The sequence below is a fragment of the Heterodontus francisci genome, chromosome 35 (genome assembly GCF_036365525.1).
Source record: "Heterodontus francisci isolate sHetFra1 chromosome 35, sHetFra1.hap1, whole genome shotgun sequence".
NCBI lineage: Eukaryota > Metazoa > Chordata > Chondrichthyes > Heterodontiformes > Heterodontidae > Heterodontus > Heterodontus francisci.
Genome location: NC_090405.1, coordinates 32,263,531 through 32,287,585, shown reverse-complemented (window position 1 = coordinate 32,287,585; position 24,055 = coordinate 32,263,531). Strand labels below are relative to the sequence as shown.

At 48.6% G+C, this 24,055-nt stretch overlaps 1 protein-coding gene across 1 annotated transcript; it reads left to right on the top strand.

The window, feature by feature from the left end:
- Window positions 1-648: 648 nt before the first annotated feature.
- On the top strand, window positions 649-13,213 carry LOC137350582 (small ribosomal subunit protein eS27-like). The gene is made up of 4 exons (XM_068015254.1): window positions 649-732; window positions 4,671-4,779; window positions 7,653-7,763; window positions 13,090-13,213. Exons 1-4 carry the CDS (start codon window positions 727-729, stop codon window positions 13,116-13,118), a joined length of 255 nt encoding a protein of 84 aa, XP_067871355.1. The 5' UTR covers window positions 649-726; the 3' UTR covers window positions 13,119-13,213.
- The last annotated feature ends 10,842 nt before the right edge of the window (window positions 13,214-24,055 follow it).

Genomic DNA, 24,055 nt, shown 5'->3' with positions numbered 1-24,055 from the left:
TTGATTTTAAAATTCTCATCCTTATTTTCAAATCCCACCATGGCCTCACCCCTCCCTATCTCTGTAATCTCTTCCAGCCCAACAACCCTACGAGATATCTGCCACATCTAATTCTGGCCTCTTGTACATCCCTGATTTTAATCGCTGTACCATTGGTGGCCATATCTTCAGTTGCCTTGGTCCTGGAATACCCTCCTCACGCCTCGCTTTCCTCCTTTAAGACACTCCTCAAAGCCTACCTCTTTAACCAAGCTGCTGGTCATTTGACCTAATATCTCCTTTTGTGGCTTGTCATATTTTGCTTTATAACGCTCCTGTGAAGGGACTTGGGACGTTTTATTACAGGTGCTATATAAACATAGCTTATTATTGTCAATGGATCCACAACTACTGATGCTGTAACTTTACTGCGTTAACCCAACTCATATCCACGGGGTAATGAGATAGAACACAAATTCTTCCATTCACCCTTACTGACGAATTAGTTCACGGTTCCCTGCAGGAACTGGGTTTTGAATTGCCAACCCGTGGCAGCCAGAACGCAGTGACACTCCTGCATCACCTTGCTCTTTCCCACAGGTTTCCCTGCGTGTGTTAGAGGAAGCGGAAGTTTCACGTGTTTACATCGAAGTGCCTGGATTCTGGAAGGGGAGGGCCAGTGTTGTTCGCGATCTTTCTGAGCGTGTTTTTGAGGAGAGTTTATCCGCTCCGATCCCGGTTGCTAACATGCCTGTAAGTTGACGCTGGCACTTGATACATTTCACCCGATACATTTCATGTACGTTTCAGACACACTGTAACCCGCGCGGCTCGAAAGTAGCGAAGCACTGGGATACACGATAGCATGTTGAGTCAGGCCTCGCTGGAGATTCAGAGCCAAAAAGGGTTCTTGGAAATATTCTCAATCGGGTCTGGAGCCAGTAAGGGGGGGAGGGGGACATGGGGTTGGGGTCGCTAACTCCCCTCCCCTGCTTGTTTTGTTTAGCCGAGTGAAAGCGATCAGAGAATATTGGAGTCAAACACGTGTCAAAACGAAAGTTAAATAGTTCAGAGGCAAAACTCTGCGGATGCTGGAAATCTAAAGTGAAAACAGAAAGAACTGGGGGCAATCAGCAGCTCGGGCAGCATCTGTGGAGAGAAAGAGAGAAACAGAGTGAACGATTCAGGGTGATGATCTTCGATTGAAAGGTTCACCATGTTGCTCTCCTGACAGATGCTGCTTGACCTGCGGAGGGCTTTCTGTGAAAGTTCAGGTTGTGAACGGTGCCTCAGTGTTTAGGGTAAAGGCTGTCAGACTTGGAGCAGACTCGCTGGGCATTTTATCACATCCTTGTTTTGTAAGTAATTCTAGAGGCAACAGACAAAGTTTGAGGTGTTCCTTTAAGTGATATATTTCTGAACTCCCAAAAAGTAGCATCAAACAAGCGCAAATGTTAATGCATTTTATAGTTTCTGTTCACACGTATACTGCAGTCAGTGTAACACTCAGCAGTGCACGGAAATGCCACATTATATACTCACACCTTCCAGTGCAGACATATTCAGTGGTAGAGTTTTTTTTTAACGTCCTGTTTTGGAAATCCCAGGAAACTCTCTCCTGGCACTGAGGCTGGGTTATTTAGAGGAATGATCCCGCCCAGATCGGCACATTCCCAGCTCCACTTTCCTTTTCCAAATCTTTCTTTAAAAACACAGCTGAGCAAAGACACTAGCATTCATTTGGCACCTTCTCGGGACGTCTCGCAGTGTACTTGCAACTCAGAGATTGCTTTTTGAAGTGCAGTCACTGCTGTCATGGGGGCAAACGCAGTAGGCACAGCAAGATCCCACTAAAGCAGCTAGTCTGTCCGCGATGGTGTATGGGTGAGGGGGAATCTATGTTAATGTGGGCAGCCAGACTGGATTGCATTGATTATTTTCTTGAGGCAGTGCAATGCTAAGCTAGTGTCTGTGTGTCACCCTCCGACTCCTGTAATGCTCTGTGCCCCTGCCAACCTTCCTATCTTGGCCTGGGAAAGGGTGCAGTGCAGGATTGACCAGAATGATACTGGGGCTCACAGGGTTAAATTGGGAGGACCGGTTGCATAGACTAGGGTTGCATTCTATTCGGTATAGAAGATTAAGGTGAGATTTAATTGAGGTGTTTAAAATGAGTAAAGGATTTGATAAGGTAGAGAGAGAGAAACTATTTCCTCTGGTGGAACAGTACAGAACAGGGTGGCGCAGTGGTTAGCACCGCAGCCTCACAGCTCCAGCGACCCGGGTTCAATTCTGGGTACTGCCTGTGTGGAGTTTGCAAGTTCTCCCTGTGTCTGCGTGGGTTTCCTCCGGGGGCTCCAGTTTCCTCCCACATGCCAAAGACTTGCTGGTTGATAGGTAAATTGTCCATTATAAATTGCCCCTAGTATAGGTAGGTGGTAGGGAAATATAGGGACAGGTGGGGATGTGGTAGGAATATGGAATTAGTGTAGGATTAGTATAAATGGGTGGTTGATGGTCGGCAGAGACTCGGTGGGCTGAAGGGCCTGTTTCAGTGCTGTATCTCTAAATAAATAAATAACCTTAAAGTTAGAGCTAGGCTATTCAGGGGTGATGTCAGGAAGCACTTATTCGCACAAAGGGAAGGGGAAAATCTGGAACTCTCTCCCCCAGAAAGCTGTTGAGGGTGGGGATCAATTGAAAATTTCAAAACTGAGATTGACGTATTTTTGTTAAGCAGTTGTTTTAAGGTTTACAGAACTAAGGCAGGTAGATGGAGTGAAGATACAAACCAGCTATGGAACATATAAACATACGAATTAGGAGCAGGAGTAGGCCACTCGGCCCTTCGAGCCTGCTCCGCCATTCAATAAGTTCATGGCTGAACCGATTACTCCACATTTCCACCTACCCCCGATAACCTTCCACCCTTGCTTATCAAGAATCTATCTACCTCTGACTTAAAAATATTCAAAGACTCTGCTTCTAACTGAATGATGGAACAGGAACAGGCTTGATGGACTGAACGGCTTATTCCTGTTCCTATGTATTCTCTCAGTGCTGTAGACTGAGGAAGGGGCGAGATTACTGAAAGCCACTTGCAAGAAAGCTATTGTGTAAATGACTGAATGTGTGCAGGAGCACTGATTGGAAATCTACTTCATCACTTCTATTTATATCGAGGCTGCAGCTGTTATGTCAGTGTGACAAGGTCTTGCTTCATACCGAAGTTGGAGCATTAGTGTAAATGTGGCCTGATTCCAGAGTCTGAACCTGAACTGACAGTGGAATAAAGTGGAGCAAGACTCCCTATAGGAAGGGAGAAGGGTCACACATTGGAGTCAGCTCGAACCTTCACAACACATGTTCTAAGATAAGCCCGAGAACAAAGTCTCACTCTGACACAAGTGTGTTGAGTGTGAAAGTATTAGAGTTATAGAGTTATACAGCATAGAAACAGGCCCTTTGGCCCATCGTGTCTGTGCTGGCCATCAAGCACCTATCTTTTCTAATCCCATTTTCCAGCACTTGGCCCGTAGTCTTGTATGCTATGGCGTTTCAAGTGCTCATCTAAATACTTCTTAAATGTTGTTTGGGTTCCTGCCTCTATCACCCCATCAGGCAGTGTGTTCCAGATTCCAACCACCCTCCGGGTGAAAATGTTTTTCCTCAAATCCCCTCGAAACCTCCTGCCCCTACCTTAAATCTGTGCCCCCTGGTTACTGATCACTCTGCTAAGGGAAAAAGTTTCTTCCTATCTAACCTATCAATGCCCCTCATAATTTTGCATACCTCAATCAAGTCCCCCCTCAGCCTTCTCTGCTCTAAAGAAAACAACCCTAGCCTATCCAGTCTCTCTTAGCTGAAATGCTCCAGCCCAGGCAACATTGTCTAATATTGTTTAGCCTTTTTTTGAGACATCTGTAGCGGTGACACTTGAGTTGCCCCAGTGTCACCAGCCAGAAACATTAAGGCAAGCGGCCCTGGACACCACAAGAAGGACATACAAACACTGAATAACTACATACATCACACAAACAATAACAAAATCAGTGGTTATGAGTGTCGATGCTCCCTCTATTCTGTGTGGTGCCAACTGATCGCAGGACGGGTGGGCACGAGTACAGGTGGGCACCGCTTGCTCACTCTCCAGGGCCACGCAGGCACAGACAAAAGGCTCTATTTGGCAGAAAATTTGGTTAGGATTTTTTTGAATAGCGCCAGGTTTCATTGTCTTTTAGCTGTTGCTGTTGGGAAACGGAAAACAAACAGTTTAAGGAGTTTGTTGACTGTCTTGTGTTTCCATGGTGCCTGGTGAGCAGTGTTTGTGGCAGTTGTGAGCTCAACAGGCATCCTGTGTTCACCAGCTCCCTCTCAACTTAAACCCTCACTTGTCACGAGGTGATATAAAGGCTGTGAATGGCGCTATAGAACTGCATGTCTTCCTTCTCCAGAGCATCATATAAGAAAGACTCGGCCATTACTGAGTCCGTATAAATCAGGCCCTTGCATCAGTCGGAAAACCAGGGATTGGTGTGTGAAATGGCAGATTTTGACTCTTAAAATAGCTCCTCCACCCATCTCACAATCTATCCCTGTCCTTTTCACCGTGACTTTGTTTCACTCTTGCCATTTTGAACAGTAAGATTAAAATGGATCTTAAACTGTCCTTTTTCTCTTACGATTTGCAGTTGGCCAAAGATTTGCTGAACCCGTTTCCTGAAGCAGAGCGGAGTAAGCACAAGAAAAAGCGCTTGGTGCAGAGCCCAAACTCCTATTTCATGGACGTCAAGTGCCCAGGTATGGTTCCCCGGGCACTTACATTGTGATCGTGGGCAGTGGCGTGTGGGTTGAGGGGGGTGGGGAGAGGAGGGAAGTAGAAATCGGAGTCTTCTCACTGTAACCCTTCCTCTCCCTCTCGCCTTGCTGCATTCTGCCCCATAATTTCTACTGTCCTTTGAGTGAAAAGGTGCTTCCTGATTTCCTGACTCCAGTTGTGAGCCAGCTGGAGTTTTCCGACCACCTGCTAATTTTCATGGTTGTTTTTTCTGATGTTAATGCACAAGTGACCAGATGTTATTGAACTCTCAACCTCTGAATTTGCTAGTCCAGTACTATAACACAAAGCTACCAAATCTATCTGCTTTAAGAAGTATCGATGAATACTGAGTTTAGTTCAACAAGATCATTACTGTTGGGCTTCTAAAGTATTGTTCAATTAAGAATGCATTGCCATGGTTTAAAAAATAGTTAACAGTATAACTGAGCTTCTTAAGACTTGCACATTAAAGCTGTCTGATAGAGATCTTACCATTGACTGATATTTCCAGGGAATGAGAGAAACCAAGGCTGTAGCAACTACTTTGTAGCTGGAAGTATTGGAAAGTAGATTATCCATGTGTTTCAATCAGCGTACATTAGTGGGCAGCCTACATCCATTGAAACTACTCCAAGGTCTTAGCTTAAAGTGGAGTTACGTGAGACCTGGAGCAGGCCATTCAGCCCCTGGAGCTTGTTCCACCATCCATTAGATTGTGGTCAACCTGTATCTCAACTCCGCTGACCCGTCTTTGCTGCATATCCCCTTAATACCTTTACCGAACAGTTCTCCTCATCTCATTGAAATCAATGGGAATCAGGGCAAACTTTTCAGCGGCTGGAGACATACCTAGGAAGATAGGAATGATGATGATGGTTATTGGGGGCCAATCATCTCAGCCCCAGGACATCACTGCAGGATTTCCTCAGAGTATTGTCCTAGGCCCAAACATCTTCAGGTGCTTCATCAATGACCTTCCCTCTAACATAAGGTCAGCATTGGGGATGTTCGTTGATGATTGCACAGTGAATTGTCCACTTTGTCCCAATGTCTCAGATAACGAATCAGTCTGTGCCTGCATGCAGCACGACCTGGACAACATTCAGGCTTGGGCTGTTCATTGTCAACTAACATTTGATTCGCATAAGTACCAGGTAATGACCGTCTCCAGGGAGTTATCAGGATCCAGACTGTTCTGTCTGAAAAGATAGTGGAACCTCATTCTAGGAATAATTTAAAAGGGAGCTGGCCAGGTACAAAAAAAGAGACTAAGCACAACTGCGCTTTCAAAGAGCTAGCCCAGGCACGATGGGCCAAATGGCCTCCTGCAAGTTCCTACAACCTCACTGGACTAGTAATCCAGAGAGCACGAGTTCAAACCTCGCCCTGGTAGTTTTGAGGATCCGTAAAAGTGACCGCAAACTGCCAGATTGTTGTTAAAATCCTGTTTCGCCTTAAAAGCCGAACTGGTTCACTAATGTCCATTGCGAGAAGGAAACCTGCTATTCTTACCCAGTCAGGTTGATATGTGACTCCAGTCCCATGCCAAAATGCTTGACTCTTAACTTCCCCTCTGAAGGGGCCCAGCAAGCCACTTGAATTGAAGATTGCCACCCCCCCCCCCCACCACCTCCGCAGGGCGAAGAGGGATGGGCAATAAATCCCAAGAGTGAATAAATAAATATTGATCTTTGCACCACAGAAATAATGCCAACATTTTATTGGGTAAGTACATGAAGTTTTTCTCCTACCTCTTCTTCACATTAGGAAACTAAGCTTTTGAAGACATAGGTTACCTGACGGAAAACACATTGGTTTAAAAAGTGCAAAGCATTAATGGAATAAATGCTCCTTCAGCGGAAGCCTGGTTTGCCAAGTTTAGCGTTGTATATTTTTAGTGTTTTTTTCCTTCAGATAATTATCCAGTTCCCTTTTGAAGACCTCGATTGAATCTGTAGCAGCATAGTGACCAAGGTAACTAAAGAGAGATTTGCTACCTGATTATGGGATGGGCACACAGCAGTCCTTTTAATCAAGGCCTTGGCTTAAAGTGCAGAATCCACCAGTCAATTTTCTTTTTCCACTGTTTTCCAAATGGGTTCAGGTCATTGATGCAACTAAATTCTGGGCCAAATCTGAGCTCTGGGGTTTGGCAGATTCACTTATTAAACAGTCAGTGGATTCGCATCTGACATCCTTTACAATCAATCAGGGTGCTTGGCTTCAAATAAATTCTCACAGGGAGTTAGCTTTTTTCCCTACTCCGATACTGTTATGTGTGAACTCGTTGTGGGAAAAAAAAGGTGCAAGCCACAAATAGAATCCAGTTATCATCTCAAACAAGAAAGAAGGCCTTGCATTTATATCGTGCCTTTCATATCCTCAGGGCATTCCAATGAATGAAGTTTAGTTATTATTGTAATGTAGGAAATGCAGTAGTGAATTTGTGCACAGCAAGCCCCCACAAACAGCAATGTAATGTTGGGTCAATGATAAATACCGGCCAGAACACTAGGGAGAACTCCTGCTCCTCTTAAAACAGTGCCATGGGATCCTTTACGTTTACCTGTGAGAGCAGACAGGGCCTCAGTTTAACATCTCATCAAAAAGACAGCACCTCCAACAGTGCAGCACTCCCTCAATATTGCACTGGAGTGTCAGCATAGATTTTGTGCTTAAATCTCTGGATTGGGATTTGAACCCACAACCTTCTGACTCAGAGGCAAGAGTGATACCCACTGAGCCACAGCTGACACAAGTAGTATGCGAATGGGAATCACTAACAGCTGGAAGGAGTGCACGCAGTCCTTTATCAATAAAACAATGATAACATGTGTGTCCTTTTTTTTTCCAGGCTGCTACAAGATCACGACAGTATTCAGCCATGCTCAGACTGTAGTGCTGTGTGTCGGCTGTTCCACCGTCCTCTGCCAGCCCACCGGTGGAAAGGCCAGGCTCACAGAAGGTAGGTGGGGAAAGTTTGGGACAGGCTGCTCTTTAACACAGATGCTGCTCTTTCTCCCAGTAAAAGCCACTTAGGGTCTGGTTGGACTGAACAAAAACAATATGCATTTATATAGTGCCGTTATTGTAGTAAAACCTCCCAAGGCACTTCACATCAGTGTAATTAAAGTTTGACTCCCAAGGCACATAAAGAGCTATTAAGGCAGATGATCAAAAGTTTGACCAAAGGTTTCAAGGTGCATCTTAAAGGAGGTGAGAGAGGTAGAGAAGCAGAGAGGTTTAAGGAGGGAATTCCAGAGTTTCGGGCCTCGGCATGTGAAGGCACGGCCACCAATGGTGGAGCGATTAAAATCAGAGATGTGCAAGAGGCTAGAATTGGAGGAATGAAGATATCTCGGAGGGCTGCAGAACTGGAGGCGGTTACAGAGTTAGGGAGGGTCGCAGGGCTGGAGGAGGTTACAGAGATAGGGAGGGTTGCAGGGCTGGAGGAGGTTAGAGATAGAGAGGGTTGGAGGGGCTGGAGGAGGTTAGAGATAGGGAGGGCACCACCACCTGCAAGTCCCCTCCAAGCCAAACACCATCCGGACGGAACTATATTGCCATTCCTTCACTGTCGCTGGGTCAAAATCCTCGAACTCCCTTCCCAACAGCACTGTGGGTGTACCTACCCCACATGGACTGTAGCGGTTCAAGAAGGCAGCTCACCACCACCTTCTCAAGGGCAGTTAGGGATGAGCAATAAATGCTGGCCGAGCCAGCGATGCCCCCATCCCGAGAATCTATTTTTTCAAAAGGGAGCAGCAGGAACTTCGTCTAGGCTGTCCCTTCGCTTTTAGTTTCTCTTTTTGTTAAGTGAACAAAGCTATGCCTCCTGCAACAATAACTGGTGCTTTGTAGGACCAATCTCTGTAAACCCCCCCAACGCTGACCTGATCTCTGTGACTCCCAGTGCTGACCCAGCCTCCGTGGCCCTGTACTGACCCAGCCTCACGACCCCATGTTGACCCAGCCTCCGCGACCTAGTACTGACCGAGTCTCCGCAGCTCAATGTTGACCCAGTCTCCGCTGCCTCGTGTTGACCCAGTCTCCACGGCCCTGGATTGACCCAGCCTCTGCGAGCCCATGCTGACCCAGCCTCTGCGACCTAGTACTGACCGAGTCTTCACAGCTCCATGTTGACCCAGTCTCCGTAGCCCTGTACTGACCCGGTCTGCGCAATCCCATGTTGACCCAGTCCCCACGGCCCTTTGCTGACCCAGCCTCCGCGACCCTGTGCTGACCCAGCCTCCGCGACCCTGTGCTGACCCAGTCTCTGCGACCCTGTGCTGACCCAGTCTCTGCGACCCTGTGCTGACCCAGTGCCCGCGTCCCTGTATTGACCCAGTCACCGCGACCCTGTATTGACCCAGTCCCTATGACCCCGTGCTGACCCAGTGTCCGACGCCGTGTGCTGACCCAGTCTCCGCGACCCTGTGCTGACCCAGTCCCCGCGGTCCTGTACTGACCCAGTGCCCGCAGCCCTGTATTGACCCAGTCCCCATGACCCCGTGCTGACCCAGTGTCCGACGCCGTGTGCTGACCCAGTCTCCGCGACCCTGTGCTGACCCAGTCCCCGCGGTCCTGTACTGACCCAGTGCCCGCAGCCCTGTATTGACCCAGTCCCCATGACCCCGTGCTGACCCAGTGTCCGACGCCGTGTGCTGACCCAGGGTCCGACGCCGTGTGCTGACCCAGTCTCCGCGACCCTGTGCTGACCCAGTCCCCGCGGCCCTGTATTGACCCAGTCCCCATGACCCCGTGCTGACCCAGTGTCCGACACCGTGTGCTGACCCAGTCTCCGCGACCCTGTGCTGACCCAGTGCCTGCATCCCTGTATTGACCCAGTCCCCATGACCCCGTGCTGACCCAGTGTCCGACGCCGTGTGCTGACCCAGTCTCCGCGACCCTGTGCTGACCCAGTCCCCGCGGCCCTGTACTGACCCAGTGCCCGCAGCCCTGTATTGACCCAGTCCCCGTGATCCCTTGCTGATCCAGTGTCCGACGCCGTGTGCTGACCAGTCTCTGTGAACCTGTACTGACCAGTCTCCGTGATCCCATGTTGACCCAGTCTCCGCGACCCCGTACTGACCCAGTCTCCGCGACCCCATGCTGACCCAGTCTCCGCGACCCTGTGCTGACCCAGTCTCCGCGACCCCGTACTGACCCAGTCTCCGCGACCCCGTGCTGACCCAGTCTCCGCAACCTCGTGCTGACCTAGTCTCCGCGACCCCGTGCTGACCCAGTCTCCGTGACCTCGTGCTGACCCAGTCTCCGCAACCCCGTACTGACCCAGTCTCCACGACCCCGTGCTGACCCAGTCTCCGCGACCTCGTGCTGACCCAGTCTCCGCGACCCCGTGCTGACCCAGTCTCCGCGACCCCGTGCTGACCCAGTCTCCGCAACCTCGTGCTGACCCAGTCTCCGCAACCTCGTGCTGACCCAGACTCCGCGACCCCCTGCTGACCCAGTCTCCGCGACCCCGTGCTGACCCAGTCTCCGCGACCCCGTGCTGACCCAGTGTCCGCGTCCCCGTGCTGACCCAGTCTCCGCGACCTCGTGCTGACCCAGTCTCCGCGACCCCGTGCTGACCCAGTCTCCGCAACCTCGTGCTGACCCAGTCTCCGCAACCTCATGCTGACCCAGACTCCGCGACCCCCTGCTGACCCAGTCTCCGCGACCCCGTGCTGACCCAGTCTCCGCGACCCCCTGCTGACCCAGTGTCCGCGTCCCCGTGCTGACCCAGTCTCTCAGGATTGCCTCACTGGATATCAGTGTCTCTGCATTGCTGTGTGAGAGGTAAAGTTGAGTGAAAGAAGATGGCTGGTAAAGTGAGTGAGGTTTGGTAGGATCGAGAGTGTGAGCACCTGGTAAACGATCTTTCAGACAGCACACGAGCATTGTGATTTGCCAGTGTGGGCGGTGGACAATGGAACAGTTGAGTTTATAATTAGACAGGTTAGGTTCAGATGACTCTGTGCTCTATTTGATCTCAAGCTTGCAGAATACCACAACATCATCTGTTCACAGGTGAAAGATTTTATCTCACTGGCTACGTGCCGAGAGCATTGGTCTAAGTCAGTTTTGTTGCAGGGTAGTGTCATCAGATTCCCAAACCAGCGTGATACAATTACAAAGAATTTACAGCTCAAAAACAAGCCCAGAAGCTGGCCATTCAGCTGAACCAGTCTATGCTGGTGTTTGTAGCCACAGTATTTATATGGCTGCTCCAGTTCAGATTCTGGTCAATGGTAACCCTAGGATGTTGATGGTGGGGGATTCAGCAATGGTAATGCCATTGAACATCAATGGCATTGATTCTATCTTGTTGTAGATGGTCATTGCCTGGCACCTGTGTGGCACGAATGTTACTTGCCACTTATCAGCCCAAACCTGGATGTTGTCCAGGTCTTGCTGCATGTGGACACGGGCTGCTTCAGTATCTGAGGAGTCGTGAATAGTGCTGAACATTGTGCAATCATCAGCGAACATCCCCACTTCTGAACTTATGATTGAAGGAAGGTCATTGATGAAGCAGCTGAAGATGATTGAGCCGAAGACACTACCCTGAGGAACACCTGCAGTGATGTCATGGACTGAGATGATTGACCTCCAACAACCACAACCATCTTCCTTTATATAAAAGCAAAATACTGCGGATGCTGGAAATCTGAAACAAAAACAAGAAATGCTGGATTCACTCAGCAGGTCTGGCAGCATCTGTGGAAAGAGAAGCAGAGTTAACGTTTCGGGTCAGTGACCCTTCTTCCGAAGAAGGGTCACTGACCCGAAACGTTAACTCTGCTTCTCTTTCCACAGATGCTGCCAGACCTGCTGAGTGAATCCAGCATTCCTTGTTTTTGTTTCATCTTCCTTTATGCTAGGTATGACTTCAACCAGCGGAGAGTTTTCCCTGATTCCCATTGACTCCAGTTTTGCTCGGGCTCCTTGATGCCATACTCAGTCAAATGCTACCTTGATGTAAAGGGCAGTCACTCTCACCTCACCTCTGGAGTTCAGCTCTTTTGTCCATGTTTGGACCAAGGCCGCAATGAGATCAGGAGCTGAGTGGCCCTGGCAGAACCCAAACTGGAGACTATAGACTGTTATCTGATCTTCGTCGATAGAATCAATACTGATGTATTCTTTTAATGTAGCTGACAGCTTTTCTAAAACTTTTCATTCAAATCTAGTGAATCTTCTTTTTAAGCACAAAGAATAGCTTTCGAATAACAAGTTGTATCAAATAATCGTTCATGCTACTTTACCACACTGAATCAATTCCATCGTCTCATCCACCCCTCCCATGCCACCGCCATACGATGCCATTCCATCCTTCCCACGCCATCCCTCTGATGCCATCCCAATCCCTCCCATCAATCCCATCCCCATCCCTCATGGAAATTATCTGTCCAGCCAGGGACATGTTGTTGTTGTTGGACTCCCCTTACCTTACGCCGGTTTTGTTCTCCCTCACCCTGCCGCCGTCACCGCCACCAACCGTTGGCAGCCGCACACGCGTCACGCACTCCAGTCCTCCGCGTGCCCACGTGCCTCTGGTAGCACCAGGCAACCACCAACAGACGCACCCCTTAAACTGACCAGACAAACCAGTCCGCACAGACAAAAACTATCACTAATATACATAAAATAAAATTCCTTTTTCCCTGCGAGGACACCCCGCCCCACAACCCCGACGCCCCCTGATTGTGTGGGTGGGGGTTTAACACACAGCCTATCTGCCACTGGCTGTGTTGTTCCCGGGCTGGAGTTGACCTTTGTTTCCACAGAAGCTGTGTTCACCCTCTAACAGGAACTATGATCACATTGAGTGCAGCCTGTAGGCAGCTCTCTGTCTGGACATTCCCGTTAATAATGAAGCAGCACAGGGAGCAGGCCGTGAGTGCGGTCCACTTTTCTGAGCGCGTTGTTGTTGTCTTACAGACCATGAGGTCACTGAGGCATCGCCGCACAATTCCAATGGGTCGATGATCAGTGGCAGAATGTCCTGATCAATGGGAGAGATCCAGGGATCCCTATCTGCCCTCCACCTTCTCACCCCCACCCTCCCCCCATCCCTGTACACACACACACACACACATTGATCTTCAGCACTGCTCCCGTTTTCTCTCGGACAGACAGTGCTGGTAATGGAGGATGGCTGCACCAGAGCCACTGGGAGTGGGGGAGGTGCAGGCTGATGCTTGGGGTGAAGGATCCCCTATTGGTACATGGCTGATTTCCAGCACTCACACTATTTTGTAATGAATCTGTATTCTGTTTTCTCTTAGGGTGCTCATTCCGGAGAAAGCAACACTGAGCACCAATGGAGCCTGCTCTGGGATACATGCTTGCGTCGATTTCCAGCGAAGATCACCCCTGGGATACAGAGCCTGTTATTTCATTGATTGCTTGATTCATTGAATGTGATTGTACATTGCTGTTGGTTCAATTGGGCATTTACACTCTTTCAATGCTGTGTATCCACAGCGTTTAACTAATAAAATCAGAACTGTGTTCACAATCCAGTCTGTGAGGCAGATATTATCACTGTGCAAAGTTCCTACAGTTTTGCTTAAAGTTTGTAATTTGAGTCATGTCTCTTTTCCTATTCATTCTCAGGATGTGGGCACCACTGGCAAGGCTGGCATTTATTGCCCAGAGAAGGTGGTGATGGGCCTTCTTTTTGAACCAACCATGTGGCTTGCTAGGCCACTTCAGAGGGCAGTGAAGAGTCATGGAGCTGAATTTTATAAGCCCGCTGCCGCAAAAAAATGGCAGCCTGCACGCCAAAAGGCCGCCGCGCTTGGAATTAAATAGCCGGGACGGGCTGCCCCCCCACCCCCCCAGATCACATGGAGGGGGGGGACGGGCTGTCCGTCACCGGAAATGGCGACAGCTGCCTGTGGTCAGACGCTAATGCCATTTTTAAAGGGCTGTTAGCCCTACCAGCATATTTAAAGAAAAGTGTAATGAAATTAAATAAATACATCTCTTTTGCCCCTCTACTTACCTTTACAATCCAACGCCGCCGCCCCCCCCCCCCCCCCCCCGCAAACTGCATAACCTTGAAACTGTAACCCTTTCCACCATCCTCTACACCCATGATGTGACTTTGACCACCCCACCCCCCCGCCCGCAGTATGGCGCCTCCTTTCCCCAGTGGGGGATCCGAGGGCAGGGGAGTGCCAGCCACCGGGCCGAAGATCACAGCAGGACATTAGGAGGATCACCCCCTGCCACGGGTCCCGACATCGAGGGCTCCTTAAAATCCAGCCCATGATACGGGATCTGGGTCACGTAAGGACAGCAGCTTTCATTCTCTAAAGGGCATAAGTGAATCAATTAGATTTTTATAATACCCTTACAGCTTCATGGCCACTTTTACAGACTTCTTAACTGCAGTCAAATTCTCAAGTGCTGTGGTGGGATTTGAACCCACCTACTCTGATTAATTGAGGTTTCCAAAATACTAGTCCGAGACATAACCACTATGCTACTATACTCAGAATGTCATGTAATGTGCTGGGCAGGTTAAATTGGAACAAATACTGAGTACACAAGGCCTAATAAAAATCTGACCTTTCAAAATCTCTTTGGCCTCCTTTTCTCAAGAGACAATGGGTAAGCGCCTGGAGGTGGTCAGTGGTGTGTGGAGCAGTGCCTGGAGTGGCTATAAAGGCCAATTCTAGAGTGGCAGGCTCTTCCACAGGTGCTGCAGAAAAATTTGTTTGTTGGGGCTGTTACACAGTTGGCTCTCTCCTTGCGCCTCTCTTTTTTCCTGCCAACTGCTAAGTCTCTTCGACTCACCACACTTTAGCCCCGCCTTTATGGCTGCCCGCCAGCTCTGGCGAACGCAGGCAACTGACTCCCACGATTTGTGATCAATGTCACAGGACTTCATGTCGCGTTTGCAGACGTCTTTAAAGCGGAGACATGGACGGCCGGTGGGTCTGATACCAGTGGCAAGCTTGCTGTACAATATGTCTTTGGGGATCCTGCCATCTTCCATGCGGCTCACATGGCCAAGCCATTTCAAGCGCCGCTGACTCAGTAGTGTGTATAAGCTGGGGATGTTGGCCGCCTCGAGGACTTCTGTGTTGGAGATACGGTCCTGCCACCTGATGCCAAGTATTCTCCGGAGGCAGCGAAGATGGAATGAATTGAGACGGCGCTCTTGGCTGACATACGTTGTCCAGGCCTCGCTGCCATAGAGCAAGGTACTGAGGACACAGGCTTGATACACTCGGACTTTTGTGTTCTGTGTCAGTGCGCCATTTTCCCACACTCTCTTGGCCAGTCTGGACATAGCAGTGGAAGCCTTTCCCATGCGCTTGTTGATTTCTGCATCGAGAGACAGGTTATTGGTGATAGTTGAGCCTAGGTAGGTGAACTCTTGAACCACTTCCAGAGCGTAGTCACCGATATTGATGGACACTACATGTTGCTACATGTTCACTACATGAACTGCTTTGCCTGTGCTGGGACAAGGGAGCAGTACCTCAGGACATGTGCGATGCCAATATCATCACCCTCTATAAAAACAAAGGTGACCGCGGTGACTGCAACAACTACCATGGAATCTCCCTGCTCAGCATAGTGGGGAAAGTCTTTGCTCGAGTCGCTCTAAACAGGCTCCAGAAGCTGGCTGAGCGCGTCTACCCTGAGGCACAGTGTGGCTTTCATGCAGAGAGATTGACTGTCGACATGCTGTTCCCCCTTCGTCAAATACAGGAGAAATGCCGTGAACAACAGATGCCCCTCTACATTGCTTTCATTGATCTCACCAAAGCCTTTGATCTCGTCAGCAGATGTGGTCTCTTCAGAATACTAGAAAAGATTGGATGTCCACCGAAGTTACTAAGTATCATCACCTCATTCCATGACAATATGAAAGGCACAATTCAACATGGTGGCTCCTCATCAGACCCCCTTTCAAAATAATTCAGGTATAATTACCAGAACCAAGTAACATTCGCACCACACAAGTGCCAGGCAATGACCATCTCCAACAAAAGAGAATCTAACCACCTCCCCTTGACATTCAATGGCATTACCATCGCTGAATCTCCCACTATCAACATCCAGGGGGGTCACCATTGACCAGAAACTGAACTTGTCCAGCTGCATAAATGCTGTGGCAACAACAGCAGGTCAAAGGCTGGGAATTTTGTGGCAAGTATCTCACCTCCTGTCTCCCCAATGCCTGTCCACCATCTACAAAGCACGTCAGGAGTGCGATGGAATACTCTCCACTTGCCTGGATGGGTGCAGCTCCAACAACACTCAACAAGCTCGACACCATCCAGGACAAAGCAGCCCGCTTGGTAGGCACCCCATCCACCACCTTCAAGATTCACTCCATTCACCGCCAATCCACAGTGGCAGCAGTGTGTACAATATACAAGATGCACTGCAGCAACTCACCAAGCCTCCTTCGACAGCACCTTCCAAACCCGTGACCTCTACCACCTAGAAGGACAAGGGCAGCAAATACATGGGAACAGCACCACACCTGCAAGTTCCCCTCCAAGTCACACACCATCCTGACTTGGAACTATATCACCGTTCCTTCACTGTTGCTGGGTCAAAAACCTGGAACTCCCTTCCTCACAGCACTGTGGGTGTACCTACACCCTAAGGACTACAGCGGTTCAAGAAGGCAGCTCACCACCACCTTCTCAAGGGCAATTAGGGAGGGGCAATAAATGCTGCCAAGCCAGCGACGCCCACACCCCACAAACAAATAAAAAAGAAGTCCTGTTCACTTGTGAAACTTTAGCGCTACTTTCAACTATTGAAGCCAGTGCTTTTTTGTACAAACACGCAAGGTATGAGTAAGTCCTGCTCCAAACAAATCATCCTGCTCCCTTCATGCCACCCTGTCATTCCAGTCACAGGAGCTGATGGGAATATCTGGCTCATCAACACCATTACTATGAAGAACTTCGTGTGTTAGATGGAATCAGGTTTCTGTCCTATGAGCACGCAGGACTTGGAGTTTCTCCCCAAGATCTACACCTTTTTGCATCTGCCATTGCTCAGTGCTAGCAAGCTGAAGGCTATGGCTTCAAGTCCCATTCTCGAGACTTGAGTAATGTGATGAGGGAGTGCAACTGAGGCCCCGTCTGCCCTCTCAGGTGGCTGTACTAGATTCCACGACAGTATTTTGAAGAAGAATGGGAGAGTTCTCCCCAGTGTCCTGGTCGATGTTTATCCCTCAACCAGTGTCACTAAGCTATCTTATCAAAAGATTGCTGCTGTGGGAGCTTGCTATGTGCAAATTGGTGCTGCAAAAGTGACTACACTTCGAAAGTACTTAATTGGCTGTAAAGCGCTTTGGGATGCTCTGAGGTCATGAACGTTGATATATAAATGTGAGTCTTTCACTGTACAGGACCCTGACTGGCCCTGGGGTCAGGCAATTCAACATATCTGGGCTGACGCCAGCAACATTTCCAAACAGTTGGGGCAAGGAATCTGTAGGCCCCAGAGATCAGGATCCTCCCAGGATGAAATATGAACAAATTTCCAGCTTCTGCCAATGCATTGCAAAGTTTTCCTGGGAATATCGGCGTCTTCCCTCCCTGTCCAAACAACACTGGACACGAGTAACACAGAAGCCCTGGCTGCCAGCAACCTCTGGTTGCTAAGGGTCTAATTGGCATATTCCCCCTCATCTCCACTGAATTAAAATACACCGCCCACAGATAAGTCAGCTTCTTACGGGCCCACTGTTGAAACTGCTGGAATTTACCCTGGGAAAGGGATCGAAGCCCGCTTCCAACTACATCCACTCCAAACTCTGAGACCCAACTCGCACCCACCCCGTACCCACCACCCCTCCCCATCCCACTGTACATCTTGAACTTCAGGGCCAGTGTCTGGGAGGAGTCATAGAAGCAGCAGAGATGGGGCAGTGGGGGAAGGGGAAAGGTTAGACCCCATGGTAAAGGTCCTATTGCCAAGCCTACTATCTCATCAATACTCTGTTCGCTGCCCCACAGGCCTTGGAGTGCAGGGTCCCCTTCCTCCTCAGTTGTATCCATCTGGAGGCTGGCACACATGATCACTCTTGGCATACAGCCCTCCAGTATTACACTGTGTCCAGTCTGAAGCAGAGAGAGGGCAACTTCCAAAACTCTGCTGCCCGTATCCTAATTCGCACAAAGTCCCATTCGCCCATCAGCACTGTGCTGGCTGACCTATGGCTTCTGGTCCAGCAATGCCTCGATATTAAAATTCTCATCTTTGTGTTCAAATCCCTCCATGGCCTCATCCCTCCCTATCTCTGTAATCTCCTTCAGCCCCACAACCCTCCGAGATCTCTGCGCTCCTCCAAATCTTTTGTCCTTCCCCAATTTCAATTGCGCCACCATTGGCAGCCTTGCCTTCAGCTGCCAAGGCCCTGAGCTCTGGAATTGCCTCCCTAAACCCCTCTGCCTCCCTACCTCACTTTCCTCCTTTAAGTCACTCCTTGAAACCTGTCTCTTGACCAAGCTTTTGGTCTCATGTCCTAACATCTCCATGTGTGGCTCAGTGTCATATTTTGTTTGATAACACTCCAGTGAAGTACCTGGGGATGTTTTACTACTTTAAAGGAACTATATAAGTATAAATTGTTGTTGAACCAGGAGTTCTCATCCCCACGTCCGCCCTCTTGGCATCATTGGACTTATCAGGGGCAGGTGGAGGTTCCTCCCTTAACAAGGCCAACTGGGAATGCCTGCAGTTGTTGCAAGTAACTGGCTCCTTTACTCAATGAGTTCTACTGGACTGAAGGCAGGAATCTGGTGGAATCCTCTCGGATATTCGAGGCTCTTGTCTTTTTCTACACCAGTCATCACTGATTGGTGTTTTTATAGACAATGTTCCTGACCTCTAGGTCTTCTTCCCAATTAGCTTGCCATCATCCAATTCATTCAGCATACACGATGATAGAATGATAGAGCACAGGAGGCCATTTGCCCCGCCATGCTTGTTTTCATCTGCCATGTGTCTGCCTATTTCACCAGTCTATGTCCTCCTGAAGTTTGTTACTGTCCTTCTCATTGTTGATTTATATCAGAATGTTACAGAGAAAAACACGTTTTCAAAAAGAATACATAGTGTCTCCACCCAGCCACTGCTCCTGTAATCCCATCGGCTTCAGTTTTGCTAACAAGTCTGTTACTTTGTCGAATGCTTTTTTAAAAATTCATTCACGGGATGTGGGCGTCGCTGGCCAGGCCAGCATTTTATTGCCCATCCCTAATTGTCCTTGAGAAGGTGGTGGTGAGCTGCCTTCTTGAACCGCTGCAGTTCATGTGGGGTAGGGACACCCACAGTGCTGTTAGGAAGGGAGTTCCAGGATTTTGACCCAGCGACAGTGAAGGATCACCGATAGTTCCAAGTCAGGATGGTGTGTGACTTGGAGGGGAACTTGCAGGTGGTGATATTCCCATGTATTTGCTGCCCTTGTCCTTCTAGTTGGTAGAGGTCGTGGGTTTGGAAAGTGCTGTCAAAGGAGCCTTGGTGCGTTGCTGCAGTGCATCTTGTAGATGGTACACACTGCTGCCACTGTGCGTCGGTGGTGGAGGGAGTGAATGTTTGTAGATGGGGTACCAATCAAGCGGGCTGCTTTGTCCTGGATGGTGTCAAGCTTCTTGAGTGTTGTTGGAGCTGCACGGATCCAAGCAAGTGGTGAGTATTCCATCACATTCCTGACTTGTGCCTTGTAGATGGTGGACAGGCTTTGGGGAGTAAGGAGGTGAGTTACTCGCTGCAGGATTCCTAGCCTCTGACCTGCTCTTGTAGCCACGGTATTTATATGGCTACTCCAGTTCAGTTTCTGGTCAATGGTAGCCCCTAGGATGTTGATAGTGGGGGATTCAGCAATGGTAATGCCATTGAATGTCAAGGGGAGATGGTTAGATTCTCTCTTGTTGGAGATGGTCATTGCCTGGCACTTATGTGGCACGAATGTTACTTGCCACTTATCAGCCCAAGCCTGGATATTGTCCAGGTCTTGCTGCATTTCTACACAGACTGCTTCAGTTTCTGAGGAGTCACGAAAGGTGCTGAACATTGTGCAATCATCAGCGGACATCCCCACTTCTGACCTTATGATTGAAGGAAGGTCATTGATGAAGCAGCTGAAGATGGTTGGGCCTAGGACACTACCCTGAGGAACTCCTGCATTGATGTCCTGGAGCTCAGATGATTGACCTCCAACAACCACAACCACCTTCCTTTGCGCTAGGTATGACTCCAGCCAGCGGAGGATTTCCCCCCTGATTCCCATTGACCCTTGTTTTGCTAGGGCTCCTTGATGTCATACTCAGTCAAATGCTGCCTTGATGTCAAGGGCAGTCACTCTCACCTCCCCTCTTGAGTTCAGCTCTTTTGTCCATGTTTGAACCAAGGCTGCGTAAGAGGTCAGGAGCTGAGTGGCCCTGACGGAACACAAACTGAACGTCACTGAGCAGGTTATTGCTAAGCAAGTGCAACTTGATGGCACTGTTGATGACACCTTCCATCACTTTACTGATGATTGAGAGTAGGCTGATGGGAGTAGGCTGATGGCCGGGTTGGACTTGTCCTGCTTTTTGTGTACAGGACATACCTGGGCAATTTTCCACATTGTAGGGTAGTTGCCAGTGTTGTAGCTGTACTGGAACAGCTTGGCTAGGGGCACGGCATGTTCTGGAGCACAGGTCTTCAGTACTATTGCCGGAATGTTGTCAGGGCCCATAGCCTTTGCAGCATCCAGTTCCTTCAGTCGTTTCTTGATATCACCCGGAGTGAATTGAATTGGCTGAAGTCTGGCATCTGTGATGCTGGGGACTTCAGGAGGAGGCTGAGATGGATCATCAACTCAACACTTCTGGCTGAAGATTGTTGCAAATGCTTCAGCCTTGTCTTTCGCATCAACTTGCTGGACTCCCCTATCATTAAGGATGGAGATATTTGTAGAGCCACCTCCTCCAGTTAGTTGTTTAATTGTCCACCAGCATTCACGGCTGGATGTGGCAGGACTGCAGAGCTTAGATCTGATCCGTTGGTTTTGGGATCGATTAGCTCTGTCTATCGCATGCTGTTTACGCATTTTGGCACGCAGATAGTCCTGTGTTGTAGCTTCACCAGGTTGACACCTCATTTTGAGGTATACCTGGTCCTGCTCCTGGCATGCCCTCCTGCACGCTTCATGGAACCAGGGTTGGTCTCCTGGCTTGATGGTAATGGTAGAGTGGGGGATATGCTGGGCCATGAGGTTACAGATTGTAGTTGAATACAATTCTGCTGCTGCTGATGGCCCACAGCGCCTCATGGATGCCCAGTTTTGCATTGCTAGATCTGTTCGAATTCTGTCCCATTTAGCACGGTGGTAGTGCCACACAACACGACGGACGGTATCCTCAATGTGAAGGCAGGACTTCGTCTACACAAGGACTGTGCGGTGGTCACTCCTACCAATACTGTCATGGACAGATGCATCTGCGGCAGGCAGATTGGTGAGGACGAGGTCAAGTATGTTTTCCCCTCTTGTTGGTTCCCTCACCACCTGCCGCATACCCAGTCTAGCAGATATGTCTTTTAGGACTCGGCCAGCTCAGTCAGTAGTGGTGCTACCGAGCAACTCTTGGTGATGGACATTGAGGTCACCACCCAGATTACATTCTGTGCCCTCCCCACCCTCAGTGCTTCCTCCAAGTGCTGTTCAACATGGAGGAGTACTGACTCATCACCTGAGGGAGGGCAGTACGTGGTAATCAGCAGGAGGTTTCCTTGTCCATGTTTGATCTAATGCCATGAGACTTCATGGCGTCCAGAGTCAATGTTGAGGACTCCCAGGGCAACTCCCTCCCTACTGTATACCACTGTGCCTCCACCTCTGGTGGGTCTGTCCTGCCAGTGGGACAGGACATACCCAGGGATGGTGATGGCAGTGTCTGGGACATTGTCTGTCAGGTATGATTCTGTGAGTATGACTATGTCAGGCTGTTGCTTGACTAGTCTGTGGGACAGCTCTCCCAACTTTGGCACAAGTTCCCAGATGTTAGTAAGGAGGACTTTGCAGGGTCGACAGGGCTGGGTTTGCCGTTGTCATTTCCGGTGCCTCGGTCGATGCCGGGTGGTCCGTCTGGTTTCATTCCTTTTTATTGACTTCGTAGCAGTTAGATACAACTGCGTGGCTTGCTAGGCCATTTCAGAGGGCATGTAAGAGTTAACCACATTGCTGTGGGTCTGGAGTCACATGTAGGCCAGACCAGGTAAGGACAGCAGATTTCCTTCCCTAAAGGGCATTAGTGAATCAGATGGGTTTTTACAACAATCGACAATGGTTTCATGGCCATAATTAGACTAGCTTTTTAATTCCAGATTTATTAATTGAATTCAAATTCCACCTTCTGCTGTGGTGTGATTTGAACCCATGTCCCCAGAGCAATACCCTGGGTCTCTGGATTACTAGTCCAGTGACAATACCACTACGCCACCGCCTCCCCCTAAAGTCCATATACACAGCATCAACTGCACTACCCACATCAACCCTCTCAAAGAACTCAATCAAGTTAGTCAAATGTGATTTGTATTTAATAATCTATGCTTTCACTTATTAACCAATAATTTTCCAATTAATATTGTCCTGTTCTAATATCTCAAAAAGTTTTCCCACCATTTGGCTGACTGGCCTGCAGTTTCTGGGTTTATCCCTCTCCCCTTTTTTTTTGAACAGGGGTGTCATATTTGCAATCCTCCAGTCCTCTGGCACCACCCCCACATCTAAGGACGATTGAAAGATCGTGGCCAGAGTCTCTGTTATCTCCACCCTTACTTCACTCAGTAATCTCGGATGCATCCCATCCAGACCAGGTGCGTCTTGTACCTTGAGAACTGCCAACCTTTTAGGTATTACAAGGTAACCTATTTTTATCCTTTCCAACTTCTCTACTACCTTCTCCTTTACTGTGACATTGGCAGCATCCTCTTTAGTGAAGACAGTGGCAAAGTACTCATTTAGTAGCTTAGCTATGCTCTCTGCTTCCACTGGAAGATTTCCTTTTTGGTCCTTAATTGGCCGCGCCTTTCCTTTAACTACTGTTTTACTATTTATATGTTAATAAAAGACTTCTGGGTTGCCTTTTATGTTACCTGCTAATCGATTTTCACAATTCTCTTTATCCTTTTTTCAGTTCTCCCCTGTACTTTTTGTATTCAGCTTGACCTCTATTGAATTATGAATCCAACACTTATCCTGAGTCCATTTTTTATTTCATTTTAATCGCTATATCTTTAGTCAACCAGAGAGCTCTTGCTTTAAATACCCTTCCTTCCCCATTGTAGGAAAATGTCTACTTTGTACCTGAACGATCTCTTTGCTTCCAGTGCTCATTTACTATTTTTCCTGCCAATCTTTGATTTCAATCCAGCTGGACCAGATAACCTTCCAACTCACTTAAATTAGTTGAGTATTTTCGCATCGATTTTCCCTTGTCCTATTCCATAGCTACTTTCAACTTAAACATATTGTGATCACTATTTCCTAAATGCTCCCTCAATGAAACATGCTCCAACTGACCCACTTGGTTCCCCAGATTCAGATCCAGGACTGGTTCTTCTTCATTTGGTTGGAAATATACTCCCCTTCTTTGCTCTTTGCACTGTTACTATCCCAACCATACTGGGATAATTGAAGACCCCATTATGACTATAGTTCTTGCACTTTTTGACAATTAGCCTGTAAATTTGCTTATCTCGCTCTCTTTTCCATTATTTGGTGGCCTATAGCATAGATTCAGCAGCATAATAGCTTCTCTATTGTCCCTTAATAGTAATCATAGATTCTGCCTTTGAACCTTCAAGTACATTATCCCATTCCAGTACTGTAATACTTTATTTGATCAATGCTGCCATGCCCCCTCCCTATATTGCTTCCCTATCTTTCCTGAATACATTGTAGCCAGGAATATTCAGTGCCCATTCCTCCCCATGTCAGAGACCAGTCTCTGTTATTGACATTATATCACAATCCCTTGTGCCTGCAGTTCATGCATTCTCAACCCATCTTAGTCTCCCTCGCACTTCTTGCGTATCTTATCCTGATCTACTCTTTATTTTAATGTTGTTTGTCTCTCCCAGTTCTCTGTGCATTTTGTTTCTCCTCCCTAATGTTTCATTCTAGTCCCCTGCCCCATGCCAAATTAGCTCAAACCCTTCCTCGCGGCACTATGCCCACCTTGTACAGCCCTCTCCTGCCCCAGAACTGATCCCAATGCC

What these genes read in the sequence shown, in the direction of transcription:
- LOC137350582 (XM_068015254.1), top strand. An exon ending in CATGGACGTCAAGTGCCCAG is followed by an intron (nt 4,780 to 7,652) that starts GTATGGTTCCCC and finishes TTTTTTTTCCAG; the next exon opens with GCTGCTACAAGATCACGACA. An exon ending in AAAGGCCAGGCTCACAGAAG is followed by an intron (nt 7,764 to 13,089) that starts GTAGGTGGGGAA and finishes GTTTTCTCTTAG; the next exon opens with GGTGCTCATTCCGGAGAAAG.